At 33.1% G+C, this 27072-nt stretch overlaps 1 protein-coding gene across 6 annotated transcripts; it reads right to left on the bottom strand.

Annotated features, from left to right (window-relative positions):
• Positions 1-27072, bottom strand: ING3 (inhibitor of growth family member 3). 6 transcript variants are annotated; one of them, XM_077117574.1, is made up of 12 exons: positions 26662-26839; positions 26345-26416; positions 23520-23620; positions 21931-21996; positions 10471-10567; positions 8598-8669; positions 7831-7950; positions 7418-7560; positions 6650-6843; positions 5122-5314; positions 3274-3312; positions 1-2621 (listed from the first exon to the last, which is right to left on the bottom strand). In XM_077117574.1, the coding sequence occupies exons 1-12, from the start codon at positions 26687-26689 to the stop codon at positions 2505-2507; spliced, it is 1242 nt and encodes a 413-aa protein (XP_076973689.1). In that variant the 5' UTR covers positions 26690-26839; the 3' UTR covers positions 1-2504. The 6 variants fall into 6 exon arrangements, 5 of the variants coding, with proteins under 5 accessions (XP_076973689.1, XP_076973736.1, XP_076973752.1 ...); XM_077117621.1 differs by having other exon boundaries at positions 26616-26831; XM_077117637.1 differs by lacking the exons at positions 21931-21996; positions 23520-23620; positions 26345-26416; positions 26662-26839 and adding an exon at positions 16047-16172.

Raw genomic sequence — 27072 nt, 5'->3', positions numbered from 1 at the left:
TCTAATGTCTAAGTCTGCGAAGGATAAAAAACCTAAAACGTATAGAATTTGCAAAGAGCAAAATAATGAACTGTCTTTAAGAGGAATGATTTTATGTTTATCAAACACTCGGCTTCATTTAGGCATTTAATTAAGCCATTTATTGCTTCAAATGTGTCACCATTAACATTTTAATAAACACTCCACAGCAGTAAGGCCTCAATTTTCACCACCTATAAACTGTGAATTCACATTTGGTTTTTTTGTGCCACCAATTGTTACATAAATTTTGTACAACAAAGATTTTGAATGTGTATTTTATAATACCAAAAATACTCATTATACCCCCTCGTGTAATGTCACAATTAAGATTTACTACTTGGCAATATATATGTATGTGTATATATATATGTATATATATAATTTTTTGGATGAGGTAGTTCCATATTTGGCCCATTATTTATATCTCCTATCAACAGACTCTACCCATTATTAAATAATCACAAAATTTTGTTTTACTCCTCTATAACATACTTCATAAAATATCCAATGTTTGAGTTTAAAACATGTCAAAATTTTTTTTAGTGACTTGGTAAGAAATGGAATTCACACACTGAAAGGGGCTGTAGCAGCTGGAAATAGGGATGTTCCTGACTCAGGGAACTTTCTTTTAACATAAAACTGTACATAAGGCTGTTTCCTTTGACTAATTCCTATAAAATGAATGACTTTGGAAAAGTCACAAATATATCATTAGAAGAGGTAAATGATACAGTTCAGCATCTCCAGGCAACATGCTAATAAGTTACATGAATACTATGTTATATATTATTTCTTAAAGGTTTATAAAATCTCTGTGAAACTATCGAGTACCATGGATACCAACAAATGAGCCTAACTTAGTTTTGCGGTATGACACTGTTACAAAATCAGACTGCAGCAGTTCAGAATTGTGGAAATCAAAGTTGGAAGAGACCTCTGAAATCCCCTAGCTAATCCACACCTTTTGAGTAGCATTGCATAGATCTTACAACATTTTCTGAATATGTTCTAAGAGGCTCATAAGTGGTTTTAATTAGAGCAGAAATCAGACTCCTTAAGTTTCAATACATAAGAAATATGATGAAGTGAATATAAAAAGTTTTAAGGATTTTTCTACTGACTAGAATTTGATATTTAAATAAAATGTTCACTATGCAAAATTTATAATTTAAATAGCACCTATAGAATAAAACCTCAGAAATGTTTTACAGACATTCTGCAGCCAGCATCACCCTCATTTAATAAGGTCCAGAGTGATTTAAAATTTGAATTAAAATTTGAATTAATTATCATACCACTATGTGGCAGAATAAAAAACACAGCTAAATTTTAAGCTCCAATCCAGGGGGTCTCTTACTCAATTTGGCCACACTGCCTCAAAGTCAAAGTATCCATAACCATTATTTTCTTTTTATCTGTTGTAATTAGACTTCTTTCATGTCCCATAGACTTTGAAGGAAAAGTCAGAGAGATGTTCTATAAAAATACATTTGCATTTCAAATTTACATTAAAAATGTCTGTTTCTTATTTTCACATCATAAATTCTAAACATTATTAAAGAAATCACAGCATATACAGCATTCTGTGTCTTGGGCTTCTGTCCTTTTTATATTATGAAAATTGGAAAATAATTAGAATTAAGAAATTTTCATTATTAAGTGTGCAAAGTATAAATACAAGCAATTTTTTAAAAACTTTATTTTAACACCTAATACAATTCCAATTTTAAGGGTTACTTGCACAAAAAAATAAACACATTTGGTATAAAAATGTATCACTTTAACACCCTTTTCCCTTCAGCCCCCACCCTCACCCTCATGAACTGCACTCTATTTAGATGCAGAAACATATAAAGACTAATGGCACAAATTAGTTTTTACCTACAGGAGTTTCTGTTTATGTACCCAGGTACTCTAGAGGACACCAGCCCACTTTATTACATGAACCATTGTTTTCAGCCTGCTGAATTTAGTTCCACAAAGAAACAAAGCTTATTATAAAGGCATCTTAAAAACCATTATCTTAAATTCTTTTTAGAAGCACTGACTTTTTTTTTTTGCAACCATTTATATACAGTATTACGTAACAGCTCTGGAGTACAGTACATGCAGCAGAATATACCTGTTGAATATAAAATACTTTTAAAAAAATCTTCATCGTTGGAATTCTTTGAAGTCTAAATTATAGAATGCCCATTACTTTGAGAAAATGGTTGAGGAGTACAAATGTCTGCATATGTTGGCCACTGAAATAATCCAAGGCTAACTGGAATAATATTTATAGCACACCAGGAGTGCATAAATAATTTACTTACATTATTAAAATACAACCCATAAAATTCATAGTTCAAGATCTTACAGGATTGTCTATGTAAATCCTTTAAGTGGTTGCCTGAAAATGTATTTTCTTTTCTTCTTTTTTAAAGTCCTATATAAAATGTTTAACTGAAGCGTTTTTTCATCCTCAAATGAAATGACCACCTTTATTTATGTCGACTACCTCTTCTTTTCATTGCAGCAGTGCACTGCGGACAGTACCATTTTCCTTTTGGTGCTTCTGTCAATCCAACACATCCATAATGGAACCATTCTATAGGGCACTAGAAAGCAAAATTGCAAAATTGCAAAAAAAAAAAAAAAAATTATAAAGTGAATTGAAATATATCCAGTGTACTGAAGATTCCATTTAATAATAAATAGACACAGAATTTTTAGATCTAGGAAATTATTTAAGATATCATTTATTCCAAATAATAACTTCATAAATGAAGAAATGGAGGCACAGAAAATTTAAGCATCCTTGATAACTCTGAAATTCATGTACTCTAGTCCCTTATTTTTTAACAATATACTAAAATTCACTGATTTTCATTAACTTGAAGAGTAACCTGTTGCCAGCTTTCAAGGATCATATTTATTCCCTTGTAAAGTGGAATAAGTTACTTGTAATTAGAGGCATAAAGGGATGTTCTGGCTTTCTTTTCAGGGTGTATCTATCCCCAGAGATGTAGAGAAAAAGCATTCTTCTCTGCAATATATTAAGCTGTTCTACAATTCCACAGAAAATCTTAGAACTCAAAAGAACACAATTGGGAATGATAATTGAGCTCTTAAAATTCAAAAGAGACCTGCTTAAAATTACAAAACTGGAAGCCTGTTTTCATAGATTGAGAGACAGTAAATAAAACATTCAAGTGATAACTTATAATTAAAAAAAGGTTTTATACCCAAATAAGGAAATTTACTACTTACATCTTGATTATCACATCCCACCATCTCACCATAGGATACCTAATTTAAAGAAAGTTATTTATTTTTACTATAATTATGTAACAAAAGTAATTATTTATGACAGTGTGAGAAACTAGAGAGAAATATACTGAATATACAATATATTGGCAATCAAATGATACAGTTTATCCTAAAAAGACTTTTTTTGGGGGTCAGGGATGGCAGGGGGAGAGGAGGAGATGAACTTTGTGAGTGGTGCTTCTTAAAATTTTTTAAATTCCTCTCTTGGTTATTTAGCTATTTAAGGTTTTTATTTTTTCTTAGATCCCTCCCTCATTTATAGTTTTGCAGTAAAAAGGCCATTTCATTGAAATCTCAGATTTAATATATTCTATTTATCCTTTTTCACTTTTCTTTTGCTGCTCACCACCAGCACTTTATAGCACAACTTCTTAATTCTTGAATTTATTTATGTTCTCAGAAGGCTGAAAAATTTTTCAGGCATGGCCAACTAAAAGGCACACTTTCTGATTCCCTGTACAAGTAAGAATATCTTTATATGGTTTTTTGCAGAGGAATAACAACTTTTGGGGATATCAATTTTGGGGGCACTCAGATTTTTCCCTCAAAGCTCTACAGACATGTTCAATTACCTTCTGGTTTTTACTGTTACAAAGGGGTAAGTTTAGGGCAATTCTGATTTTGTTTTTTTGTAAGCAACTTACTTTTACTGCCAAGGGGTTTATAGAATTCTTTTCCCTAATCTTTGATAATGAAAAATGTTTGCCAGGTGATAGAAGCACATTAGCAAACTATTAAAATTTTTAAAAAATTAGATTGGCACTTTACACCATTAAACAATAAATCATGGATAATTATATAAATGTGAAGAAACTGAAACATCAAGAACTAGAAAAAAAGAAAAAAATTAGAAGAAAATTTAAGACATCTATATCGGCAGAGAAGGGTAAAAATGGAAGACACCTTTCTAAGCATACAAATCACAGTAGACTACGTAAAGAAAGTGACAGAACTACATAAAAGTGAAATTTTAAAATTAAAAAAAATTATAAAAAAGGAAACTAAGCAAAATATTTACAATATACCTGACAAACAACAGAAAACTCAGTCAGGACTATTAAGAGTCAATTTATAAAAGAAGAAACAAAAAATGACCAAAAAAGGCTCAATCTTACTATTATAATTGGAATTGATCATGTAATATGAAACAATCAAACTGGCACATAGTTCTGAAGAGAGAATAATATTCACTGTTGGAATAGGGTTTAGGAAAATGGGCATGCTCATAAATTTTTGGTAATAAATTTCTAAAACATGTTTTTGGGAGACTGTTTCAAATATTTATAACCTATGCAAACTGGGTTATATAAAAAAACAATGTCTATCAAAGTACAATTTCAAAAAAATTAAAGACACTAAAATAATAACAGATGTCTATGAGAAGATACAAAAATAACTTTAAAGAAAAACCACATTCTGTATTCATGGTCTGGTGAAAAAAGGTTAGAAAAAAGTCTACCTTGTATTTTCCGACTGTCAAACTCACACTCTTACATGCACATGCGTCTGTGTGTATATACGTACATGTGCACACACGTGTAGTACGTGCTAGTGGTCTATCAAAATGTTTAAGTACAGCTCGTACCTGAGGGCTGAGATTATGGCTAACAAACATTTTTCTTTATACTTTGTATATTTACAGTAAATGTGTCATTTTTATAAGGAGAAGAAAGAGGTGCAAAAAGGGTAAGGATATTTAAACTGGGGTAAAAATAGTACTTAAAAAATGAAACAGTTTTCTCTTTTCTAGTTTATTTAGAATATGCTTTAATAGACATAAACTTTTACCTGATTACAAATGCAATATCTTGGTTCATTCGGGTCATAAGTCCAATCAACCTGACTGTTTGAATCAGATTCTGGTACTACTGTTGCTTGTTGAGAAATTTCTTGTACAACGGTTGATGAGGAAGAACATGAAGATAATGAAGAAGAAGAGGAGGAAGATGATGACTGCTGGCTTGAAGACTTATTGTTATTTCTGAAAAAAAAAAAATCAAATATTTTTTTGCTCATCATCCAAAGAAGTTATAGGAATAACTCCTATAAATAAAAAGTTATGAAATGAAATGACATCAAATGTCTAAAATAATGTTTACATTAATTAAAATGATCTGATGAAACGACTTAAAAACACAACTGTTTAGAGCAACATCTTTCATACAAATGTTGATTTTTGTTTGGGGTTTTTGTTTTCTGGAGAATAAACATCTTTAAAAGATGCTTCAGAATTTTTAAAATAATTTTTAAAACAAAATTTTTCATTGATTTAATTGTAGATAGTACTCTAGGAATTAATAATTTTGGCTACCTTACAGATATTCTTTGCATTTTTTAGCAAACTGAATACTCTTCATCAAAATCTAAAATAAAAATACGCAAAATCTTTTGGTGAAAATGATCATAACCATCAACCAATGTGTACGGCGGGGAGCAAAAGAGTGTTAGAATTCACAAAGAATTTACCACAAGCCATATGAATTCGAAAAATACAGAAATTTATCATAAGTAGTGATATTAAACTTGGAGGTCATTAAGAATGAATTAATTTTTAAGATGTTCTGTGGTTACTCTAACTGATGTTTTTTTTTTTTGGCATGGGCAGCCTCTGGAAATTGAACCCAGGTCTCTGGCATGGCAGGTGAGAATCTAACTGATTTTTTTTAAATGGACTTATTCAAAGAAAATATAATACATTTAAAAATAAATTAAAATACAATTAATTATTAGGTGACTAAATCTTTTCCCTTAGAATCTGAACTTTCACTACTTGTCAATCTGGGTACCTGAGATAGATAGTCACATAAACTATTAAGGTTTCCTATGTGAAGTTCACAGAATCATTGTAACAGTCTCATATATAAAAGCCAGTATATTTTCATATTATTAATTTTGGGGATGTAAGACCAAGATTAAGACACCGTGCTATCAATCAAAATAAAGAACTTGTTTAAAACCAATTCCCAGGGTATGTGTGCTATTGCTTTAAGTTACTTTGAAACATAAGTCAAAATAAAGTCTTATAAATGAAACAGTTCCATAAAATGGCTTATCGTAATGAACAAAAGAACATAGAGATTATTTATTAACAAAGTCATTATAAAATTTTCTGGAAAAGTAAAACAATCCTAACCCTTTTTTAAGACTTCAGTAGCCTTTCAAAGTATAATAATAGGGATGAAAACTTCATGTCTTCCCACCTTTCCAAAGTTCATCCTGTTCTGATCCATTATTTCCTGTTATTGTTCAAAATATAGAAACCCTGCTGAGATGCCAATAGCTAAAGTTACAATACTATTTTAATAATAAAACTTACTTGCTCTTTCTACCACTCCGTGAGTCGGCTGCTGATGAACTGGCATTCTGTGTTAACGTAGTCATGAGTGCTGAAGATGATGAATAGCCAGTTGTTTCCCTGGGCATTGAAAATTCTTTTCCCAGCTGAAAGTCATTATTTTTAAATGCTTCGTAACTGGCTTTTAAACTCGATGTTCTCCGACCTTCTTTCATCTTAAACAGACATTATTGATAGTATTAATGTATATAAATATATAGATTTTCTTTTTCAAGTCTTATTAGTTACAATATCATTTTGGTTTGGCTAGCATTAATTTATTGTGCTTAAACAATTATTATTAATCATTGTAACTTAAGCTATTTCATATAAAAATTTAAAAATTAGTTTTTACACAGTTAATAAAGTAACTAAGAGATGGGTAATTTATTAATTTGGAAGACAAACTCTACGGAAGTAAGCAAGCTCAAGGCAACCTAAGTTCTGAGGCTACAGAGACTTGGTAAAACCCCCAGAATTGGCAAAGAAACAGAACATAGGTAACGTGAGCAATTTTTGTCGGAAGCAGTCTGAATGAAATTGTATGAATCTATTTTTTTAGTTTTCATTATCAATCAAGTAATTCCTGCATATTCATCTCATCAAATAAAATGTCGGCAATCATAAACCTATGATTTAAAACCGAAGTTATACAATGTAAGATAACTTTGTTTCCATTTAGTTGGTTGTATTAGGGTCTTTCAATGACTCAGACAAAATAACACTGTCTCCAAACTTTTTACTTTGTACCTGAGCTGTAGCTTGCACTGCTTGAGCTGCTGCCATGGTAATTGCCCCTGCCCCAGTTCCAATGTTATAGGAAGCCAGAGGTTGGGAGGAATTTACATTGAAAGTATTGTTGGAGGAGGCTGAGGAATTATTATTTCGACAACCTGTGTGGAATTAAAGGAGAAATAAAAATGGATGGAGAGAATAATGAGTTTAAAATACATTATGTCCCAGCACAGATATAATCATCAGATTAATGCTATGTCACTGTAAACTGAATAATGTATCGATTTTTTCCTTTTCCTTCTTTCTCCATATGTAGATTTTAATCAGGTAAAAAAATTGCATGATTCATTAATCCCGAATGTTTCCATTTTCCTTTATTCTAACACAAACAGTAAAGCAAGCAATTGCATTCAAGAAGATAAAATTACCTAGGGTATTTTCCTTAGAGGCATCTGATGTAAGCGTAGATAGAAGAGCTTCAGATTTAAACTTCTTTTCAGGAATATGATCTGTTGTTGTATGGTGGGAAGTTGGGTTATACTTCCTTTCTGAATAAAAATAAAGAATTCACATTTTTTTTAATTTTAGAAAACTATGCAAAAGACATGGTACTTCCATCTAGTTATAAACCCACACAGTTATGATCTGGATTCCTCAAGGAATACAGAACATTATGTTTTCTCAGAAGACAGGACTAGCAGTAGAACTCTGTCACATAGTTCTATTAAGAGCAGAATTCTCAAAACATTAAAAAAAACTTCAGTATCAAAGTACTGAAGACAACCCATGATGTACCATGGTTTCACATATAAAGTGAAGGAAATTTGTTTTCAAAACATTACCAGAATTCAGAATAGCTTCCATCTAACACATTTTTTTCTATAAAATAGATCTATCAAAAAACGCACTGATGTAATCATCTAGCTAGCCACACATCTGACTAAAAATTTGTTCACTCACTACTCATCAACCATTTGAGACGTTATATGCCAATACAGTGTGCAAAGCAGTGAAGAAACAAGAATGAAAAAGTCTGTCAGTAATTGCAATGAAAAGTATATCCCACAAAAAAAAAAAGAAGGGAAGGATATTAGTTTCTCAATAGGTTGTGTAGCACTAACAAAAGAAAATATACTGGCAACATATTGAGATTCTAATTGTATTTAAAATTGTAGTTTTGCTAAACCAAACTTACTTTCCACTGGAGTATGTGAATGAGCGTGGTGATTATTCACTGGCTGTGAAGGAGTATCTAATTCCAAAGATCCTAAAAAAAGAGTCACAGAGATATACAAACATGAAATGCCATCACAGAATTCTGCACACCAACCAATACAGCTACTGCATTCCTCTACTCTGCAGAGTACTAACAAACTCCACTGCATATGTCTGCAGTACTATTTGAGACAGACATTTTGAAGGGTCACTACTGCCAATTTCACCCTGAGCGATCTTCTCTAATCAATAAATAATCCATTTCCCAGCATTAGCCTTAAGTATAAAACAGTTCATAAATGGGTGAGTGAATATTATAACCCCATTACTGAGAAAAGCTGAAAAATTTAATCTAGTAATCTAGCTTTACTGAGTTTAAGGACTTTTAATGAGAGATGATAAGATTCTAGGCCATCAGGATATTAACTGTATGTATGAAATTTTCTTTGATCATTAATAAAACGTGATAGCAAAGACTTCCTAAAGGAAGTTAGGGATTTTCCTTCTAAAAAGTGAGAAACAGACTCTCTACTGCCAAGCTTTAAAATACTTTTAAAGAAATTTTCTGGGTTTATCTTTAATCCCTTGAGATGAAATTATGGCAGGGCACAGGGTAGAGCAGTTTTTATAACTTGATCCAATTTCATTTCATATGTCTGTGTCCTTAGAGAGGATGCTTTATTAACCTTCCTGCAGTACTGAATAGGCATGAATTATAGTTATTTGCAGTTATCATCAGCATTTCAAAGTCACTTTAGAACATTCAACTTTGTCTTGAAATACATGTTATCCTCAGTTTTCGGATTTTATCCTATTTATTTATCACAAATTAATAAGATCAGATTAAATGACAGATCTGTTTTTGAAAACAAAAATGCAACTTTAGATACCAAGATGGATCTGTGACTGGCTTTTTTCTAGTTGACTTCCAGTGTATATAAACAGAAATATACAGGACCTAGCATTGTAAAGAAACCTTTCATCTGTATGTAGAAACATGTACATGGTTCTTACTGTTAAAACCACCAAGAAAGAAAAGATGTTTGAAACTTTTTACTAAATTACAGTAAAAATTTGCCATAATATTGATTTGTTTCAGCTAACATTCTGTGAGTGCCAATCCTGTGCTTAGCACCACACTATCTGCTTTTACGTACAGTGTCATATTTAGTTGGGAGAAATGCTAGATTAATTTTAAAAAGACAGCTTATGTCTCCGTTTTGAGAGGTCTCCTGAGTTAAATCAAAGAAGTGATAGGGTAATATATAATAGGAGATCAATTTGAGACTTACAAAGAAATATTAAATGATTTCTTGTTGATAAGGGAAAGTTTAGAGATGACTTCATTGAGGCAAAGATGAAGTGTTGTGGAACCAATTAGAATCTTTCTCAGTGTGTGTATGTATATATATAAATATAAAGAGAACTGAGGGCAAGACTTAAGGCAGTTCTTATGATGAAGGAAAAACAATGGCCTTCAAAGCTTAGGTGCAAACATAGGCAAGGTTAAGTCAATACATTTAATAACAGATGGTTAACTTGCTTCCAGATGACTCTATTTCTTTAAATCCTTGTATTCACCATGCATCTTACTAGCAAATATAGATGTTTAAATGCAACGACTTAATATGTTATTTTCATAAAAAATGAGTGGATGATAATCTATGTTATTTCTGTCAGTATCCTTGCCTCCAACTGTTCCAACTGCTAGGTTTCAAGCTATCCAACCTGGGATGTCTTCATCCACTGAAGGGCAAGATCTGAGAAGTCTCTGTGGGACAAGCATCTCCTCTGTGGTTTGATGTTGCACAAGTACTGTCCAATATTGATGGAAAACTTTAAATTTTACTTACGCCTCTCTAATATTTCTGTAATTCCAGCATTATCAGCTTCCAGCTCCATTTTAAACTTAGCCAGTTCCTGATCCAGCTTTCTCAAGTGTCGATCTACCTGTTTCAAAGAAGATCAAAGATAACCACCAAAATTTGGGACACTGTTAAAGTGTCAGTTTAATAAGGAAGTCTAAATCTTTGTTTCTTCCAATGAATTAACTTATTATGCTTGAGCAAGTCAATTAATCTACACTTCAGGTTTTTAGTCTATAAAACAAGGATGTCAGGCTAAATAATCTCCCAAATTTCATTTAATAAATTAAAAATTTTAAGAAGTCAGAATCTCCAAGTGATTAGAAAATGTTCTATACTCCATCTTTGGAAGAAGGAGGAATTTGGGAATTAAAGTAAAACTGATATCAGGGGGTTAAGGGTAAAGGGAGAACAGAAAGGTTAACTTTTCATAGTATGCCCTGTGATTACTTTTGGCCTAATCTCCTACTATAAAATAAGGGTACCCATACTGCCATGTGAATAACTGTTATTTAGAATAATGAATCTAAGATCCTCAATTTACCAACAAAGAGGCTACTATATTTCATATATACATTTCTTTAAGGCAGGAAAATGGACAATTATAGTTGCAAACACTTATGTAAAAGGTTGTAGCCAACAGGGATTTTAGCCAGAAAACTATTTTCCAAAGAGCTTGGTTAAAATGGTTTTACTGTAAAACAACTGGTTGTGTTTAGGTGGTAAGATTTAGTTTTCTCATTCATGCAGAGATCTGTTGACTGGTTTCAGAAAATCATGATTCCTCAAGCCAGTAAAAATATCAATTTATTTCTAAGTTAATATTAAATACTTCTAAATGCTTTTTTAAAGATTTACTACTTTAAGACAACACAAAGAATTACTAATTCTTTGAAAAATATTCATGTTATATTATTAACAATATCCTTTTCAAAGTCTAATTTCTCAATTTCCACTGTTGTAATAGGAATAACTCTTACAAATGTCAAAATGTGTTATGATATAACATGGGGGCAAAACGTTTAAATATGACTTTCAACTAAATAATGTACATCTAAAATGAAGGTGAAGGAGAGAGAAGCAGTAAAATAGAACTCATGTGGGCTAGATGCCTTTGAAGAGGCTGGGTGATGTGCTTGGAGTATTAGATGTCCTACATTTTGTAACCCTCATTCTAATCTTTTGAGATAGGTTATTATGTTTCTATTTTTTAAATAAAGAAACTAAGGCTTAGAAGAGTTAAGTTACATCCCAAAGTTCTACAGCTAATGCATTATCCAAACAAAATTTAACTTTGATCTATTTGTAATAAACTTTTTCACCATTTATGCCTAACGCTGCCTTCTGAACTTCTGGATGTAAGAACTGGTTTTTAAGTCAAATTAATGTAACAAGTTGAAAAAAATTGTATTGCCCTATTAGTTGTATTTTATATATTAACAGTAACCACTGGGGTGCTGGCTTGTGATATTTCAATAATCTGAACACCAGTTTTTCCTCCTTCACACAAAAGTTCCTTTTCAGAGCTTGGCAAAAGTTGAAAATAGAATATTTAAAATCCTGTAGGACCATATATATTGTGTTCCTATTCAAAGAACCTGCAGGTAATTGAGCATCCTTTAATGGAACCTCCCTTCCAATAATTAATGTATGAACACAGACCTCAGTTATTGAAAAATCTCTCTTTCATTGTCAAAATTTAATCTCAAGGGAAATTATTTTTTTTTTAAATCATATTTAAGTTCCACCTAATTCAATAAAAACACTCTATCACCTTTCTTACCTATAACTGTATTACTAATAAATACTAAGTTTTACTATGTGCTTGGCACTGGGTTAAACAGGACAGAATCTCTGCCTTCACTGAAATTAGAATTTAGCTGGAAAAATCAATACTTGCACATAAGAAAAGCTGAAAAAATATATTCCCTAGGTGCAACAAACAATAGTTCAAAAAGGGTTACAAGTAGCACATAAGGAATAAATATAACATCAGGCCGTGGCAGACACAAAGAAGGTCTGAGTGAGTTAGTGAAGAATGGATTATATTCAAGTAGTTGGAAAGGGGAAATAATTTTTAAAAGTATGAAGATAAGCTCAGAGAAAAGAAGGTCGACTATGGTATGGTGTGTAAGAGGTATGCATAGCATAGAGAGGGAGAGTATTATATCTCAATTGGGAAGATGGGTTTAGAAAAAGATGAAGACATTTTTTGTCAAAATATACATATCTCCCCAACTCACTCCACCTTAACATTTAAGAAATGTTTCATTTACTAAAGATATTACTGATGAGGTTTATTGCACACAAAAACCTGTAACCATAAACTTGAGAAATGCTTTCTATAGAAAATAATGATGACATTTCCAGTACTAGATAGCTCAGAAAAGACAACAGAACCCAAGGGATAATACTTGTAAAACCAAATTTATCATTAAAATAAAGAAAGGACAGCCTCAAGCACATGATGGTAGGCAGCCTTCTACAATAGCCTCCAATTCTTTCCTGCCTCCTGGTGTGTGAAAAATATTCTGCACTGATTATTAGGCAATGAGAATTATTTTTCCTTCATTTACTGTTACTGTCCTAAATCAAATTAGAAGTCAGAAAGTTAGATGATCGCAAGATTTAACTTACACTATAAAGCAGAGTTCTTAACAATATAAAATAGTCACAGTGAGTGCAGAATTGAATTTGCCTGAAATCTACAATGTGCGTTACTTCCACCCACATGATTTTGAATAGGTAAAGCACCTTTTCTACCTGACTACCATACTAGCTCTGTAAATATTAGTTAAAGTCAGAACCCAAGTTACCCTTCCCTGCCATGCATATCCAGTTCTGTAAAACTGGTTTAAGCAGTAAAGAAAATATTGATCCAATTAGAGAGATTTGATTGAGAGAGATTTACCATTTGCCACACAGATTCCTACAATGGCTAACCAGAGTCTAATTTTTTATTTGCTGCCTACTTAATGTCAATAAATGCTAATCAAAACATTTTTCCTAATCTGTAACCCAAAATCATAACTGCTTTAAATTGAAATCTATTACCCCTTTTCTGATCTCTTTAAAGACAAAGGAAATTCTGTCAACTTTATTTGTCAATATATCCATAATCATAGACAAACATTTAAGCCACACTTGGCCTCTCCACACAAAAATAAAATAAATAAAAACAACTTCAATTCCCACACCCCCATCCTTTAACATCTTTGTATAAAGTTGTAAGCCTTTATTATTTCTGTTAACTTTCCTGCTTTTCCAACATTCAGATTGAAAATGTATCCCTAATGGGTCTGAACAGAACTAAACATGGCTCTAAAAAGTTTCTACATCTACTGCTTCCGGTACAGCCAAATTTTACATTTTAGATACCTAGCTTGTCCTTTCAGAATGAGCACTTAGTCTACAAGGTTCTAAGGCGAAATCTATGGCAATTAGATGTACATTTCTATCTATGAAAAGACCTAGATAACAGTGAATAAAGAGGGTAAATTAGGAAAGAAAAAGGATCTATGATGACAAGTTATTGCTGTGATAAGTCATGAAAATGACACTTTATATCCTAAATTATATTCAAACTAGATTAAAATTTGATCCAGCTTTAGTCTGAATGAAATATGAGACCTTACCAGATAAACTACACCTAATCAGCTTTTTAAAAGAGAATAAGGATAAGGGACAAATCAAAGGTCACAATTCACATATTTTAACTAGAATATCAGATGAAGAACTCTCAAATTTAAAGGTAAAATGTGGACTTGAAATATAATCATCACAAGAACAGGCCAGGATGTAAAAAAGAAGCAAGTTCAAGAGTATGGAGCACAATAAGAGTCTGCTAAAGTCATTCAGGCATTAAGCAAAAGCTCAAATTTTGTCAGAGAATACATAAATCAACTTTACTAGATATTGCAATGCAATTCATCCTCATGACAGTGACATCTGGTGGAGGAACACAAATAACTGTTTAATGACTATTTATGAGTATCAAGGTTGTAGAAGAAAATCATTTCAACAGGATAGATTTTACATGTGTGTTACACATGCAAAATTTATTTATTGAAATAAACTAACAATTTGTTCCACTGACCCCTAATTCTACAAAATGTCTTCATTTGCAGATATTATATATTTGGTTTCTTTTTCAACAAATAAAGTAACCAGTACAGTGCTGGTCTTAGGGATAAAACATTTTGAGCTGATTTTTTAAGTAAATAAAATATTTCAATAACAAAATCATGAAATGGCATGCTATATAAAACATGGAGAGATAAAATCAAGCGGACAAATTTAAAATTCCTAAATTTTAAAATCTGTAAAAATAATACATGCTTACTTAAAATTAAAACAGACAAGCAAAAGCATACACACAATCTGCTCTATGTGTTTACTGCACTTCTCTGTTTAACATCCTGGCTTCTTGTTGCTGTTAGAATAAACTTTACATCTTCCCACTGGCTTACAAGGCCCTGCACGAGTCGGATCCTGCCTGCTTCCTCTCACACAGGCCATCCACGCTGGTCTCTTTCCTGGTTGAACATGTCAAGCCCTTTTCCACCTCACACTCTGCACTTCATACATCATCTTCCGAAAATGTTATTTCTCACGCTCTTCACGTGGCTGGCTCTTTCTCACCTTCCAACTACCACCTCAAAAATCACTGCCTCAGACTAACACTCTTCTTGACGATAGTCTTGCCAAGTCTCCCTCAGTTGTTCATATTCTCATTCTCTCTCATATTACAATGCTTATTTTTTCCACAACTTTATCACAATCTGAAATAATCTGAAATAAACAGTTGTCATATTCATTCTCTGCCTGTATTATTAAACATTTAGTACCAGTGATCTCATAGTTAGAGCTCTATAAACATTCTCTGAACGTTATACAACCCTACTACTGAAATCTATATAAATGGAAGTACCACCATTTACTGGGTAAATTACTGTAAATAAAAATTACTGTAGTTTAATACATATATCACATCTTATCCACTCACTTCTTAAGCCTTTTAAGCTCTCAAATGTCAAATTTTATAGGAATTTAATTCTATATTTAATATTTATAAAGACTTTCACTTGTTTATTGTTGACATTTCCAGAAGTATAACAAATTTAACATAATAAAACTGCTTAGTGATATCCCAACTGAATAAGTCAATAATTCCCTTATATTCAACTGCAATTACTTACATGGCTAATAAAGTAAACGTCTTAATTTCAAGCATGTAATATATTCAAATACTACAAGACATTGTAGCATTGAAGAGTGTGTCTACACTCTTCAGCAGTATGGTGTATAAAACCAATAAAATGCATAAAACACAAGCATTCCAAGGAATGCTTTTTAGCATTTTAGTAATTATGTATTCATGATAACTGATACCAGTTTTTCATTTATGTTAGTAGTATCAAATTCATAATATTAAGTTTTCCTCTTAAATAAATTTCATTTAAAAATTTACTAAGTAAATAGATGGTCAGGTAGTACACAGCCATTGCAAAAACCACAAAGGAGGAAGCAAATAACTAAAGTTAGGAAACACTGGATTAGTTTACCTTGAAAGTCTTCTTTGTCCTTTTCTTCACCATTTGACTAATCTATTGTCAGGCTCTGAAGGTACAAAATGAAGCAGTGCCTCACCTACCCTCAGAAGTCCTGGATGGTTAGGACATCTAATAGCCTTTGATTCTATGAAAGCAATAAATAAGACCTTACTGGGAATGAGTTAACTGATATCCTATATTGTAATTACTTTTGCATAGTAATGTCAGCTTTCATGTTTAATAAATCTGTTTTGTTATATTTAAAAAAGAGAACCTCTTTAAAAGGGGATTGAAAATAATAAAAAGCACAGAATTATAAAAGTAGAAGATATTTTTATTTAAAATACCAAAACCATACATATCACAATATGTTTTGATCTTCTAGAACAAATCCTGTTCTAGAAGAACTTCCAGAATGAACTTATGTATCAGAGAACGAGAGTGTTTCTAACTTGGGTAGGTGGAGTAGGGAACTGCGTTTGACAGAACAGTTGTTTGCTACATGGCATTTAGCCTTCCTGGTGCTCTGGAGTTAGGATAGAAGGCAGAAGGAGAGTTACCTCTATGTGAGACCACTTTGAATAGAACAAGAATGTAGGTCAAAACAGAAGCAAACATTATGAGCTATATATATCCAAGAAGGAGATTGAGGAAGGCCATAAAGGCGGGAGGCAAATCAGGAGAGAGCAGTCACATAGTTAATATATGAGGAAGAATGTCAAGGAAGAAAAATGGTAAATGGAATTAAGTTTTCCAATAGAGTCAGTTAAAAAAGGACTAAAGAGTGTCTACAGATTTAGCAATGAAGAAGTTATCAAGTGAAATTCTAGAGGATTGGTAAATACAATCCAGATTGCCATGATTTAAGGATAAATAGAAGGTATAGAAGGGTTGAAGAGGCTGAAAGAAAAATTCAAGAAAGGCACTCCTAGCTAGTTGCTAGTGGAGTTATGTGACCACAGCAGGATTTTTATTCTGTTTGCTTGTCTGGGTCCTTTCTTTTACAGCACAAACAGTGAACTTTAATGTGAAGTATGGATAGTATAATTATATTATTGTTTCATCATTTGATACAAAGGTACCATAGTGTTACTATGTTAAGTAACACTATGTTACTATGTAAGTGTTAGTAGGGCAAACTATGTATGGGGGCAGGGAATATATGAGAACCTTGAATTTTCTGTATGTTTTTTCTATAACTCTACAAATTCTCTAATTAAAAAAACAACAACAACATTTTTTAAGCCCTCCTGTCTAAATAGAGTTGAGTTCTACTCTCTCTCCCACCATAGTAGCTATGAATAAAATCGTCCTTGCCTATTTGACATTATGCAGTGCAATACTTTTTCTTTGACAGTTTTGGTGTCTGATTTGGATGGGAAAGAATTATCACTGGACCTATGGATCTCTCACCTAAGACTCCAGGTTTGAACCTTTGAAGCCTCTGTCTTCACTCTTGACTGACTAATATCGGGATCCACTGGTGATTCTGACTCCTCGTTCAGTGCTCTGGACATTCACCCTCGGATGGATAGACAAGGATCCAACTTTGATCCTTTTTAGAGTACTCTTTTTGTATACTGAAATCTTACCGTATGGGGGTTCACCCCCTGATTTTTTTAGTGTGAGCAAGAAGTGTACTGGTCAGAAGTCTTTCTGGCTCTTTTAAGTGGGGATTTCATCCTTGACTCTGTTGAGTAGGACTCTTCCTGGCTCCTTTCAGTTTAAGAACCTACCTGAAGGAAATATTCTTGGCTCTTTTGAGTGGGGATTTAATTGAGCAGGACTCTTCCTAGCTCTTTTTGTGAGGACTCTATCTTTTTTGTTCATCTCTGTACAGATGTATTTAAATTTTAATCTTCCTGTTTTGGGGGGATCTCATTAAAATTTTTTTATGTGCGTCACACTGTAAGTTTACTTCTTTATTTAAACTTATATATATATATATATATATATATTACATACTCCCACATCTTGCAACCATCCAAAGTATACAAACAATGGTTCACAATATCATCATATAGCTGTGCATCCATCATCATAATCCACTTGTTTTTGTTGTGAAAAATAACATATACACACACAAAAAAACAATAAATTTGAAAGCACATCAGAACAATTAGTTGCAGAACAGATTTCAGAGTTTGTTTGGTATAGGCTCCAATTGCACAGTTTTAGGTTTTTACTTCTACTAGCTATAAGATACTGGAGACTAAAAGAAATACCAATATAATGATTCAGCAATCATACTCGGTTGTTAAATCCTAGTTTCTCTGTATCACCTTTGATCTTTCTTCCACTTGAAAGATATTTTAGAGGTATTTGGGCTATACCTATTCTAACTTTTTCATGTTGGAAGGGGCTGTGGATAATATGGGATAGGGGAATGGAACTAGGTGATGCTCTGGAGAAGGTGGCCCCTCTGTATTTCAGGACTTACCTGATCCAGGGATGTCTGGGTCCTTTTTTAAAGACAAGAAAGACCTAAGCTTGCTTAAATGCTATGGTATGAAAGCCAGTAGAAAGAAAGGAGGCTAAGAAGAGAAAAGACAGCATAAGTGATGCAACAAGAGGGCAAGAGCAGCAATGAGAACAAGAATGAAAGTGGAATGAGTGGCCTCAGGAGGAAGACCAGCTCATCATTTGATACAAGAAGGAAAAGGGTAAGGCTTTAGAAGGACCTAAGACTTTATAAAATTGACAAACAGGTGACATTTCTGGAAGCCATCACCTTCGTGAAACATCAATATCTTCAATATTGATATTCTGTCAATACTCTCAATGCAAAGCAAGGTCACATGATCCGGGAAGGGATGTTTGTGTAACAAGTGTAGCATAGGGTTGAACAGCCACTGGAGAAAACAAGAGGAACTGGCCAAAAATAAGTACAAGGATTAACAAGTAGAGTCAAATGTGAAAGATGCCAGTGTGACAAAAATCATCAATTTGTAGTGGCATTAACTGCATGGGTGTTTGTTTTTTTCCAGTTGTACTAGGTACCTGCAATGATTGGCTATTTATAAGCAAGTGAAGGAAACTAAAACAAGAACAGTGTGAAAGGACTGGTCTAGACTGGACAGAAAAAGTTTTAAAAGCAGAAGAAAAGAAGTGTAGATATAGGAGGTATTTCAGAGGTATTATGTCCAGTGTATAGTGAATGAAATGGATTAGTTTGAGAGAGTCAAAGTAGATAATTAAGATTTCAAGAGAGAACAACTACACTTCAAGGGCCAGTTTCTCAATAAATGAAGGGGAATGACCTAGAAGTCATTAAATAAATGACAGTTATAATAAAACACAGAAGATGATATAAATAACTAATAATAAGTTTCAAAGAAGAAGGGATATTTATGTTAAAGATATAATGGTCATATGAAATAGTAATGGGGTATTAGAAAAAGCAGGAAGGGTACAAGAAAGGGAAGGAGAAAGGAAAAGGGAAAGGAAAGGAAAGGCACAAGGGAAAAGGAAAGGGAAGGGGGGCAGCCCTAGAAATATTAGTGGAATGAGAGAAAGCGTCCACCTGGCAGGGCTGAAAGAGAAGAGTGGCTTCTTAAAGAAGAAAATCCCAGTTAGGAAAATGAGAAAGAGTGAGTCTTTAAAGGGTGAATGCCTACTACTTGCTATCCTAAGTGTATTATATATATTGCTAATTAGCATTATATATATAATTATATATTGTATATATAATGAAAATTCTCCAATAAAACAAAAATCTGTTATTTTGTAGATGAGGAAAATGTGGTTCTGAAATGAAGTAATCTTCCCAAAGTCACACCTTCAGGGAAGTGACTGAGCTAGAATTTGAACTCATAGCTTTATGGCTTCATCACAGAGTTTCACTTTTTATTACATTTATTACATTTTATCATATTTATTAAATCACCTTTTATTACCTCATTTTCTAGCCTAGGTAATCTAGTCTCCTGAGAGAACTTACTACCTTTTTATATCATTCTATGCTTATGCCATTATTGCTGAGTGAAACGTTTTCCCTTCAATACAAAATCTAATCCAGTCCCCTGACCCTCTGAATAAATTCAATTAAAAAACTCATCGCATACACTCTAACACATTATCAACAAATAATTCTGCATGACTTAGTTCAGTCTTTTGCCAGATACTCCTTAATAATCAACTGTATCAATTTTTTATGTTTACATGCTTCTATAATGGTTTTTCACCTTACTTTGTGGGTATGACCTGCCAACTAATTTATAAACACCTTAAGGTCAGGAACCATTTCATTAACTTGCTTTTTATATTCTCCCATTGTACGATGAACAATATCTGCACATAATGGCTGAACAGTGTGGTTAACAAAATAACAGATAGATAAATACATGTTTTTATATACAGATATTTCTAAATACATAAAAATTTTAGTAATGGTATCAAAAAGTAGCAAATTAACAAAAGATTAATCAAAGAACTGAACCAAAGAGCTATATGATTTAAAAACTAGATATTAGTTTTTAAATATTGACTGACACATACAATCATTAAATATGAGGAAGAGTGTTACTTAAACAAATTAGTCTTAGATTCAAAAGCTTATTTCTCTATATTTCTAGATACTATTAAAAACTAGAACAATTAAAAATTTTTTTCTGTTTTCATTCCAAATAAATCAAGTTATAGTCTACTCTAACTTTCTTTAGGCATTATCTTTTCTTTTAACTTTTTTATTGCATAATATAACATATATACAAAGCAAAGAAATAAAAAAGAAATAGTTTTTAAGCACTCTTTAACAAGTAGCTACACAACAGATTCCAGTTTGTCATGGGCCACCATATGATCCGCTCAGATTTTTCCTTCTAGCTGCTCCAGAATATAGGAGGCTAGAAGGAATAATTTTTTTTATCATCATAAACAGCTTATTTTTCTTTTTCCTGAAAAATAACATATGCACAAAAAAGCAATAAATTTCAAAGCACAGCACTACAATTAGTCATAGAACATATTTCAGAATTTGACATGGGTTACAATTTTACAATTTTAGATTTTTACTTCTAGCTGCTCTAAGACACTAGAGACTAAAAGAGTTATCAATTTGATGATTTAGGAATCATATTCATTCGTTAAATCCTATCTTCTCTATAAAACTAGGTATTATCATTAACGAATTTTTTTTCAGACCAACTATGAACAAAAGAGCCTAGGTTATCAGACATGCTGCTGGAGCAAAAAATAATCTTTTATACAACTTTGTCTAATCTTGTGTTTCCCAAACATATTTGCCATCTGACCCAGTGGCTGAGTATTATTTATTAATATCACTTTAGGTAAATACTGAGTCAAATCATTCTCTTCTTCATTTTAAACTTATTACCAAGAATTCTTGTCAATACAGTATGTGTATTTTACCACATCACAGATATAATCTCAAAATGACTTATCAGACAAGTAAATCTACTACCTTAAGAAGACAAGGACTAGTAAAATAGTTAAACATTAATTGTTTTTTTTAAAAATGTCCAACATCAGATACATTCAGTACTTTATCAATGTACTTGGCTAAAAAGGTAAGGTTCTTCAACTATTAACTAACATTGTGGACTCTCTATGACTCTCTTCCATAAGGAACTCCCAAAATAGACACTGGACTCTCAAATTAAATGGGATCAAAAGAGAGCAATACCTCAGTTTTAGTCTGTTCTTCTTATTACATTTAAGCCAATAAGATGTAAAAAGCATTTCCTTAGAAGAAGTCTATGAATTTCCACAAGGCCCTACACCAAAAACTTAATAGTAAAGAGTAACCTTGGGGTGTCTATGTGTGATATGTATACTTAAGCACATACCTGGGCCTCCAGATATTCCCCAAGCCAGGGCCAAATATAATCTATAATTCAAAAACTTACAGCATGGCATGTGCATTAAACTTACTTACCAAGTCATATATCTGGTTTGCCAATTGTACCTTCTCATCTGCATCTTCCAAAGCTTTATAGTAATCCTAAATAAAAACATTTTTATTTCAAGGATGTTAATACTTTTAAAACATGGGTATGCGGGACATATAGCTACATTTTTTACCATTCCATGTTATCATTAATGTAATATCCAGTAGTCTTACATTAGCAAAAAAAAAAAAAGACAGGATGGGATAGGGATGGGAAAGGGTTAGAAATTATGGGCACCAGCTAAGTATTAAAAGAAGACGTTCAAAATTCTTAGGAAGATATAAATACCATTCCAAATCTAACCTCCATCTTAGTTAAAGCTATGTGAACTAATGACCAATTGTTTTTCTAAAATAAAAATATACACATATCTTTATTAAGGTATCTATTCTGTTACATTCTCTACTTTTAAGTTCTTTTAAAAGAACTATTAAAAGAATTCTAATCAACATGTCTCTATTTTCCAATTATCCTATAACTCCCATCTTAAATCAGGTACCAATTCATACAATAATGTACATTGGACTTCCTCTCAGAATAAAGCAAATTATTTTAAAAAGACGTATTCTATGAATTTCCACAGCACCCTACACCAAACACTTAACAGTTAAAGGGTGACTTTGGGTTGTCTATGTGTGATACGTATACTTAAGTGCATACCTGGGCCTCTAGGTATTCCCCAAGCCAGGGTCAAATCTATTATGAATTCTGTTTTCTCTCCTAACAAAAATCATCTTTCTTCCCTGTGGTGGAATAATTAGCACAACTACCCTAAATTTATAATTTTCAAATTTTCTTCTCAGCTGACCCTTGAACAATTCTACGAAGGTGGACAGATGGGGAGGCAATGTTATTCAAAAATATTAAAGGGCCTATCCAGAGTCATACAGTTAAATGGCAAAGCCATAGACAAATACAGGTCTTTTAAGTTACTCTTTCTAATGTATCACTGAATAAATCAGACTATATCTTTAAGACAAACTCGGGGTGAGAACTGACGCCCATTCTACTCTGCTAGAGGGTTGTAAGTACTATAAAACCAAACAAAACTCAGATGCCTGTTTCTAGATTCAGTTCATCTCCAAATTTAGATTTTTAAACTAAAAGACCATTTAAGTTCCATCCAACTCTGAGATTGTTTTCTTCTGTGAGTCCATCAACTTAGATACCTAACAATATATGAAATATGCTCCAAGGTCTGATGATTTTCATCCAGTCTTTGACCAAAACTGGAAGAGAGAATTATAATTCTAATGACAAGGCAATTTTAATTACCTGCAGCTAGAATAAAACAGATTAAAAGAAAAAATATTTAAGTAAAGAAGTATGCACATTTTTATGTTTCTGTAACTTTAATAAAAGTCACTAGTTAGTGAAACTCCTTTTTAAATTATCAAAATACTTCAATGATCAAAAAAATCCTACAATTAAATCTCTAAAACACAAGTTATTTAAATTCCAAAGAGACATTAACAATATTCTCTCATTTCAATACCCAGAAGAATATTTAATTTTAAAATATTTTTCTTAGAAGGTCCCGATATTTATTGATAAGTCATCTAAAGTTTAAACATACTTTTTTGATGGACGTCATTTGTTCTTCTCTCCACTCAGGTTTATTTTTCTTTGCATTCAAAAAGAATTCACTAACTCTTTGTTCTAGTTGATCCATTGCATCTAAAATATAATAAAAACATTTACTATTTACATGACCAAATTCATACACTGAATATACATGCTTTCATTTGGGGAAGAAAAAAAAAAACCTGACAACAAACACTCTTCTCAGTTATTCAGTAACTTATAAATATGTCATGTATGTAATGCTTTGATTACTTGATCAAAAAATTTTCCCTACTGGCAACGGCAACTTATTTATTCTTATTGTCATTTCAAAACCTTTTCCATTAGTCCAAGTAGTGTCAACAACACAAGTGGGGTCTATAGAGTTTTTGAATTGTACAGCTTTGGGGTCAAAAGATAATGCTAACAAATTGGTCATATATGCTCAAACACAATCACTTATTGAAAGTACTACTGGATAATCATGCTTTTTAATAAGAAAAAGTGATTTTAAAAATCTTAACCTCCTGTTATACGCCATAAGCATCTTATCATCTTTTATCAGAATTTAAAGTAGTAGACACAATCATTTATCCACTTACTGCACTATATGATTTATTCTACACCTGCTTTTCTCAAAATGTGCCCCAGTAATAATCTCATTCGACATTTGTTAAAAAAGGAAAAATAAATAAATAAAAGGGAGTCAGGCTCATGTAAGTTGAATATATCCTTTTTATTATATACTTTTTGGAGATTTTCAGTGCATAACAGCTTTTTAAACATCCTGAGGTCCTACAATTTTTTTTTTTAATTTCCCTTTGTTTAAATAAGCATTTTCTAAATTTATTCAACTCAAGTGCCTCTTTTGTTAATTCATAACAACTGTAACTTCAGAAAACTCTATTGTAAAAAATACAAGTTTAAAAGAACTATAATTTGAATAATACTAAGTCCAAATTATAAGAGAATTTTAAATTTGTAAGAACCAAAAATTATAAAATGATGGCTACCCTTTTGTCTATCTCTTATCAGATACTATACTTTGCAATTTATTTTAAATATTTTTAATCTTCAGGTCACTCCTATTTTACAGATGATGAAAAACCCTCAGAAATGGTAATAATGGTCAAGGTCAGTGAGGAAGTTTATGAAGCCTTGAAATTAACTCAGAACTGTATGAAGTCAAAATGTGTGCTGAATCCTAAAGAAAACAATAACAAATCCTTGGTACTTCAACTATATTAAAGATGAAATGAATTTTGTGAGTAAACTGGAAAACTAACATGCAATTCACACTTTCACAGTACAATCCACTGAATAAAAAGAGAACGTGGCTTTCCTCCCCTGTTGGTTTTCTAAGATGTCCTTAATTAAACTAATGAGGCTGAGAAATTATATTCACAAACAGTGAAACAGTGGGTATGGAAGTGCGTATGTGTGGTGATAGGGCAGAAAAGTGGGGTGTGTGTGTGGGGGGGCGGGTAATGAATCTTCTTAGCTACCCAAGACCCCACACTCTTGGATGGCTGGTGCTCTGATTTCTTTACATGATACTACTTTTGTCTCTACCTCAAAGTTCAAGTCTTTCTCCACCCCTACTTTTACAAGAAGAAAACATGGCAGCACCAGAAACATTTTTTGTACAACCTGAAGATCAACAAACATAACTTCTGGGCCCATTTTACATGATGACCAGCTATAAATATTATTTAAATGATTTAATTAAGGTACTCCTTAATTAAACACTTCTCCAAACAAAGGAAGTGACATATAGCCAACAAGGTTCTATTGATCACACATTTTAATTATGCATTATATAATTTTCACATTTTTAATTAATTAATGTTAACATAGTATCTCTAGGAGATAACTGAAACAGTTATCACATATTTATCTTCCAATTATGAAAGGTTTGTGAGGTTCTTTCAGAGCATGATGGACATAAATGTGATACCCAGCACTATGTTCTTGTTTTGAAATATAATTCTGTGCTGAGTATTTATCTTCTTAGCTACCTTTTTCGAATCATGGACCCTTTCAAGAAACTTCCCATATAAATAAAATACAACTTAAAAATTGCAGTGTATTCCAGAACACCCTGAAGTCCCTTTTCAAACTCTCTAGTCCCTGAGTCTCCTAACTATAACCTCTGCTCTTGAAACAGTAAGGTAATTTTGGAAAAAAGTCACCCAACTCCCTAGCTATCACTGAAAATGTCTTTGGGTCACAAGCAAAAACCCGCCAACTACCAAAATGTTATTAAAGCAGACACGATGCTTTACAATAAATTCTTATTTCCTCAGTCAATATGAGGCTGTTGACAATAGAAAATGTATCTCATAATTCGTAATACTTCCAAATTTGGCATTTCCAGTTCACCAGGGTTTCTAAAGACCTACATACTACATGTCCTTTGTGCTTTCCACTCGATAATTTTAAATCGAATTAAGTCTAACAGAAATACAGATGTTGAAATCTAAGTTCCACAATAGAAAAGCTCAAGTTAAAATCTTCTAAATATGTATGCTGATGTAAATTCCATTAAAATATATATTTACAGTCTCAAAGAAATGAAGGTTTAGGAACTTTTTTTGCATAGTCCCAAATTCGAAAAAGGCATATACACCTTCCCTCATGCACCCTCTTGTAAAAGCTACGGAAAAGGTGCGTGGGATGGAACGGTAAGATTTCTCATTGTCCTTTATTTTTGATAACTCCTTATGCACTACCAGAGTGAGGCGTAGGACGGTCAAATATCAGGAGCCACTAGCGGCGACAGCAGGCATGTCCGGCACTGAACGCGTGTAACCAACAAGAGCAAACACCACGACTTACTCTGCACCTGCAGGTCCATCTCGCGCATCTCCGTGAAGCGGTCCCGCAGGTCCATTGGAAGCTGCTCAATCACTGTCAAAGAGAAGAGTCCGTCAGAGGGGCGGGGCCAACGAGGAAACACGCGCTTACGTCAGTGCGTGCGTGCGTGCGTCGGGGGGGGTCGAGGGAGCCGGCAGCCCACTGCGAGGCTGCCAGTTACCGTGAGAAAGAAACATCCCCCGCCTCCCCCTCCCTCCCGCCATCCCGCCTGCCCGTCCACTCGCGCTCTCACCCGCCCGCAGCTCCCACAGGCAGCCCCGCCAGCGCCGCGCACTCACTCTCCAGATAGTCCTCTAGGTACAACATCGCGGCCCTTAGAGCTGGGGAAACGAGTGGGTCCAAGGGTTTATTTGTGTCACTCGTTGTCGCCGGAGTTTTGTCCCTTTCAATATGGCGCCTCCGCTAGCAGCACCCGCTCGGCTCCAGGAAAAAAAAAAAAAAAAAAAACACACTTTGGCGCCTGACGGCGCTGGCCTCACTGCCGCCCGGAGCTGTCATTGGTTGGTTCAAGCAATGACGTTATCCGACCGGTACCCGCCCCCATGCCTTTGTGGGAAGTATAGTTTTTTTCCCTTCGGAGGAATAATTGACACGCGGGCAATTCTACAGGTGGAAACTACAAAAACCAGGCGCCATTGCGCACTGTGCGCAACAGAATCTGAAATGCGGTTCTTCTGTTTATTTGTTGA

Source organism: Tamandua tetradactyla, chromosome 1 (assembly GCF_023851605.1).
Source record: "Tamandua tetradactyla isolate mTamTet1 chromosome 1, mTamTet1.pri, whole genome shotgun sequence".
NCBI lineage: Eukaryota > Metazoa > Chordata > Mammalia > Pilosa > Myrmecophagidae > Tamandua > Tamandua tetradactyla.
The sequence above is the reverse complement of the archived record's forward strand: the minus strand, read 5'-3'. Positions and strand labels throughout refer to the sequence as shown.

Coding starts and splice junctions, on each gene's coding strand:
- ING3 (XM_077117574.1), bottom strand. CDS start 26,689: ATGTTGTACCTAGAGGACTATCTGGAGA. Junction 8,670..10,470: donor TACAGAAATATTAGAGAGGC/GTAAGTAAAATT, acceptor CTCTTTTTTTAG/GATCTTTGGAATTAGATACT. Junction 6,844..7,417: donor CAGTGCAAGCTACAGCTCAG/GTACAAAGTAAA, acceptor TGTCTGTTTAAG/ATGAAAGAAGGTCGGAGAAC.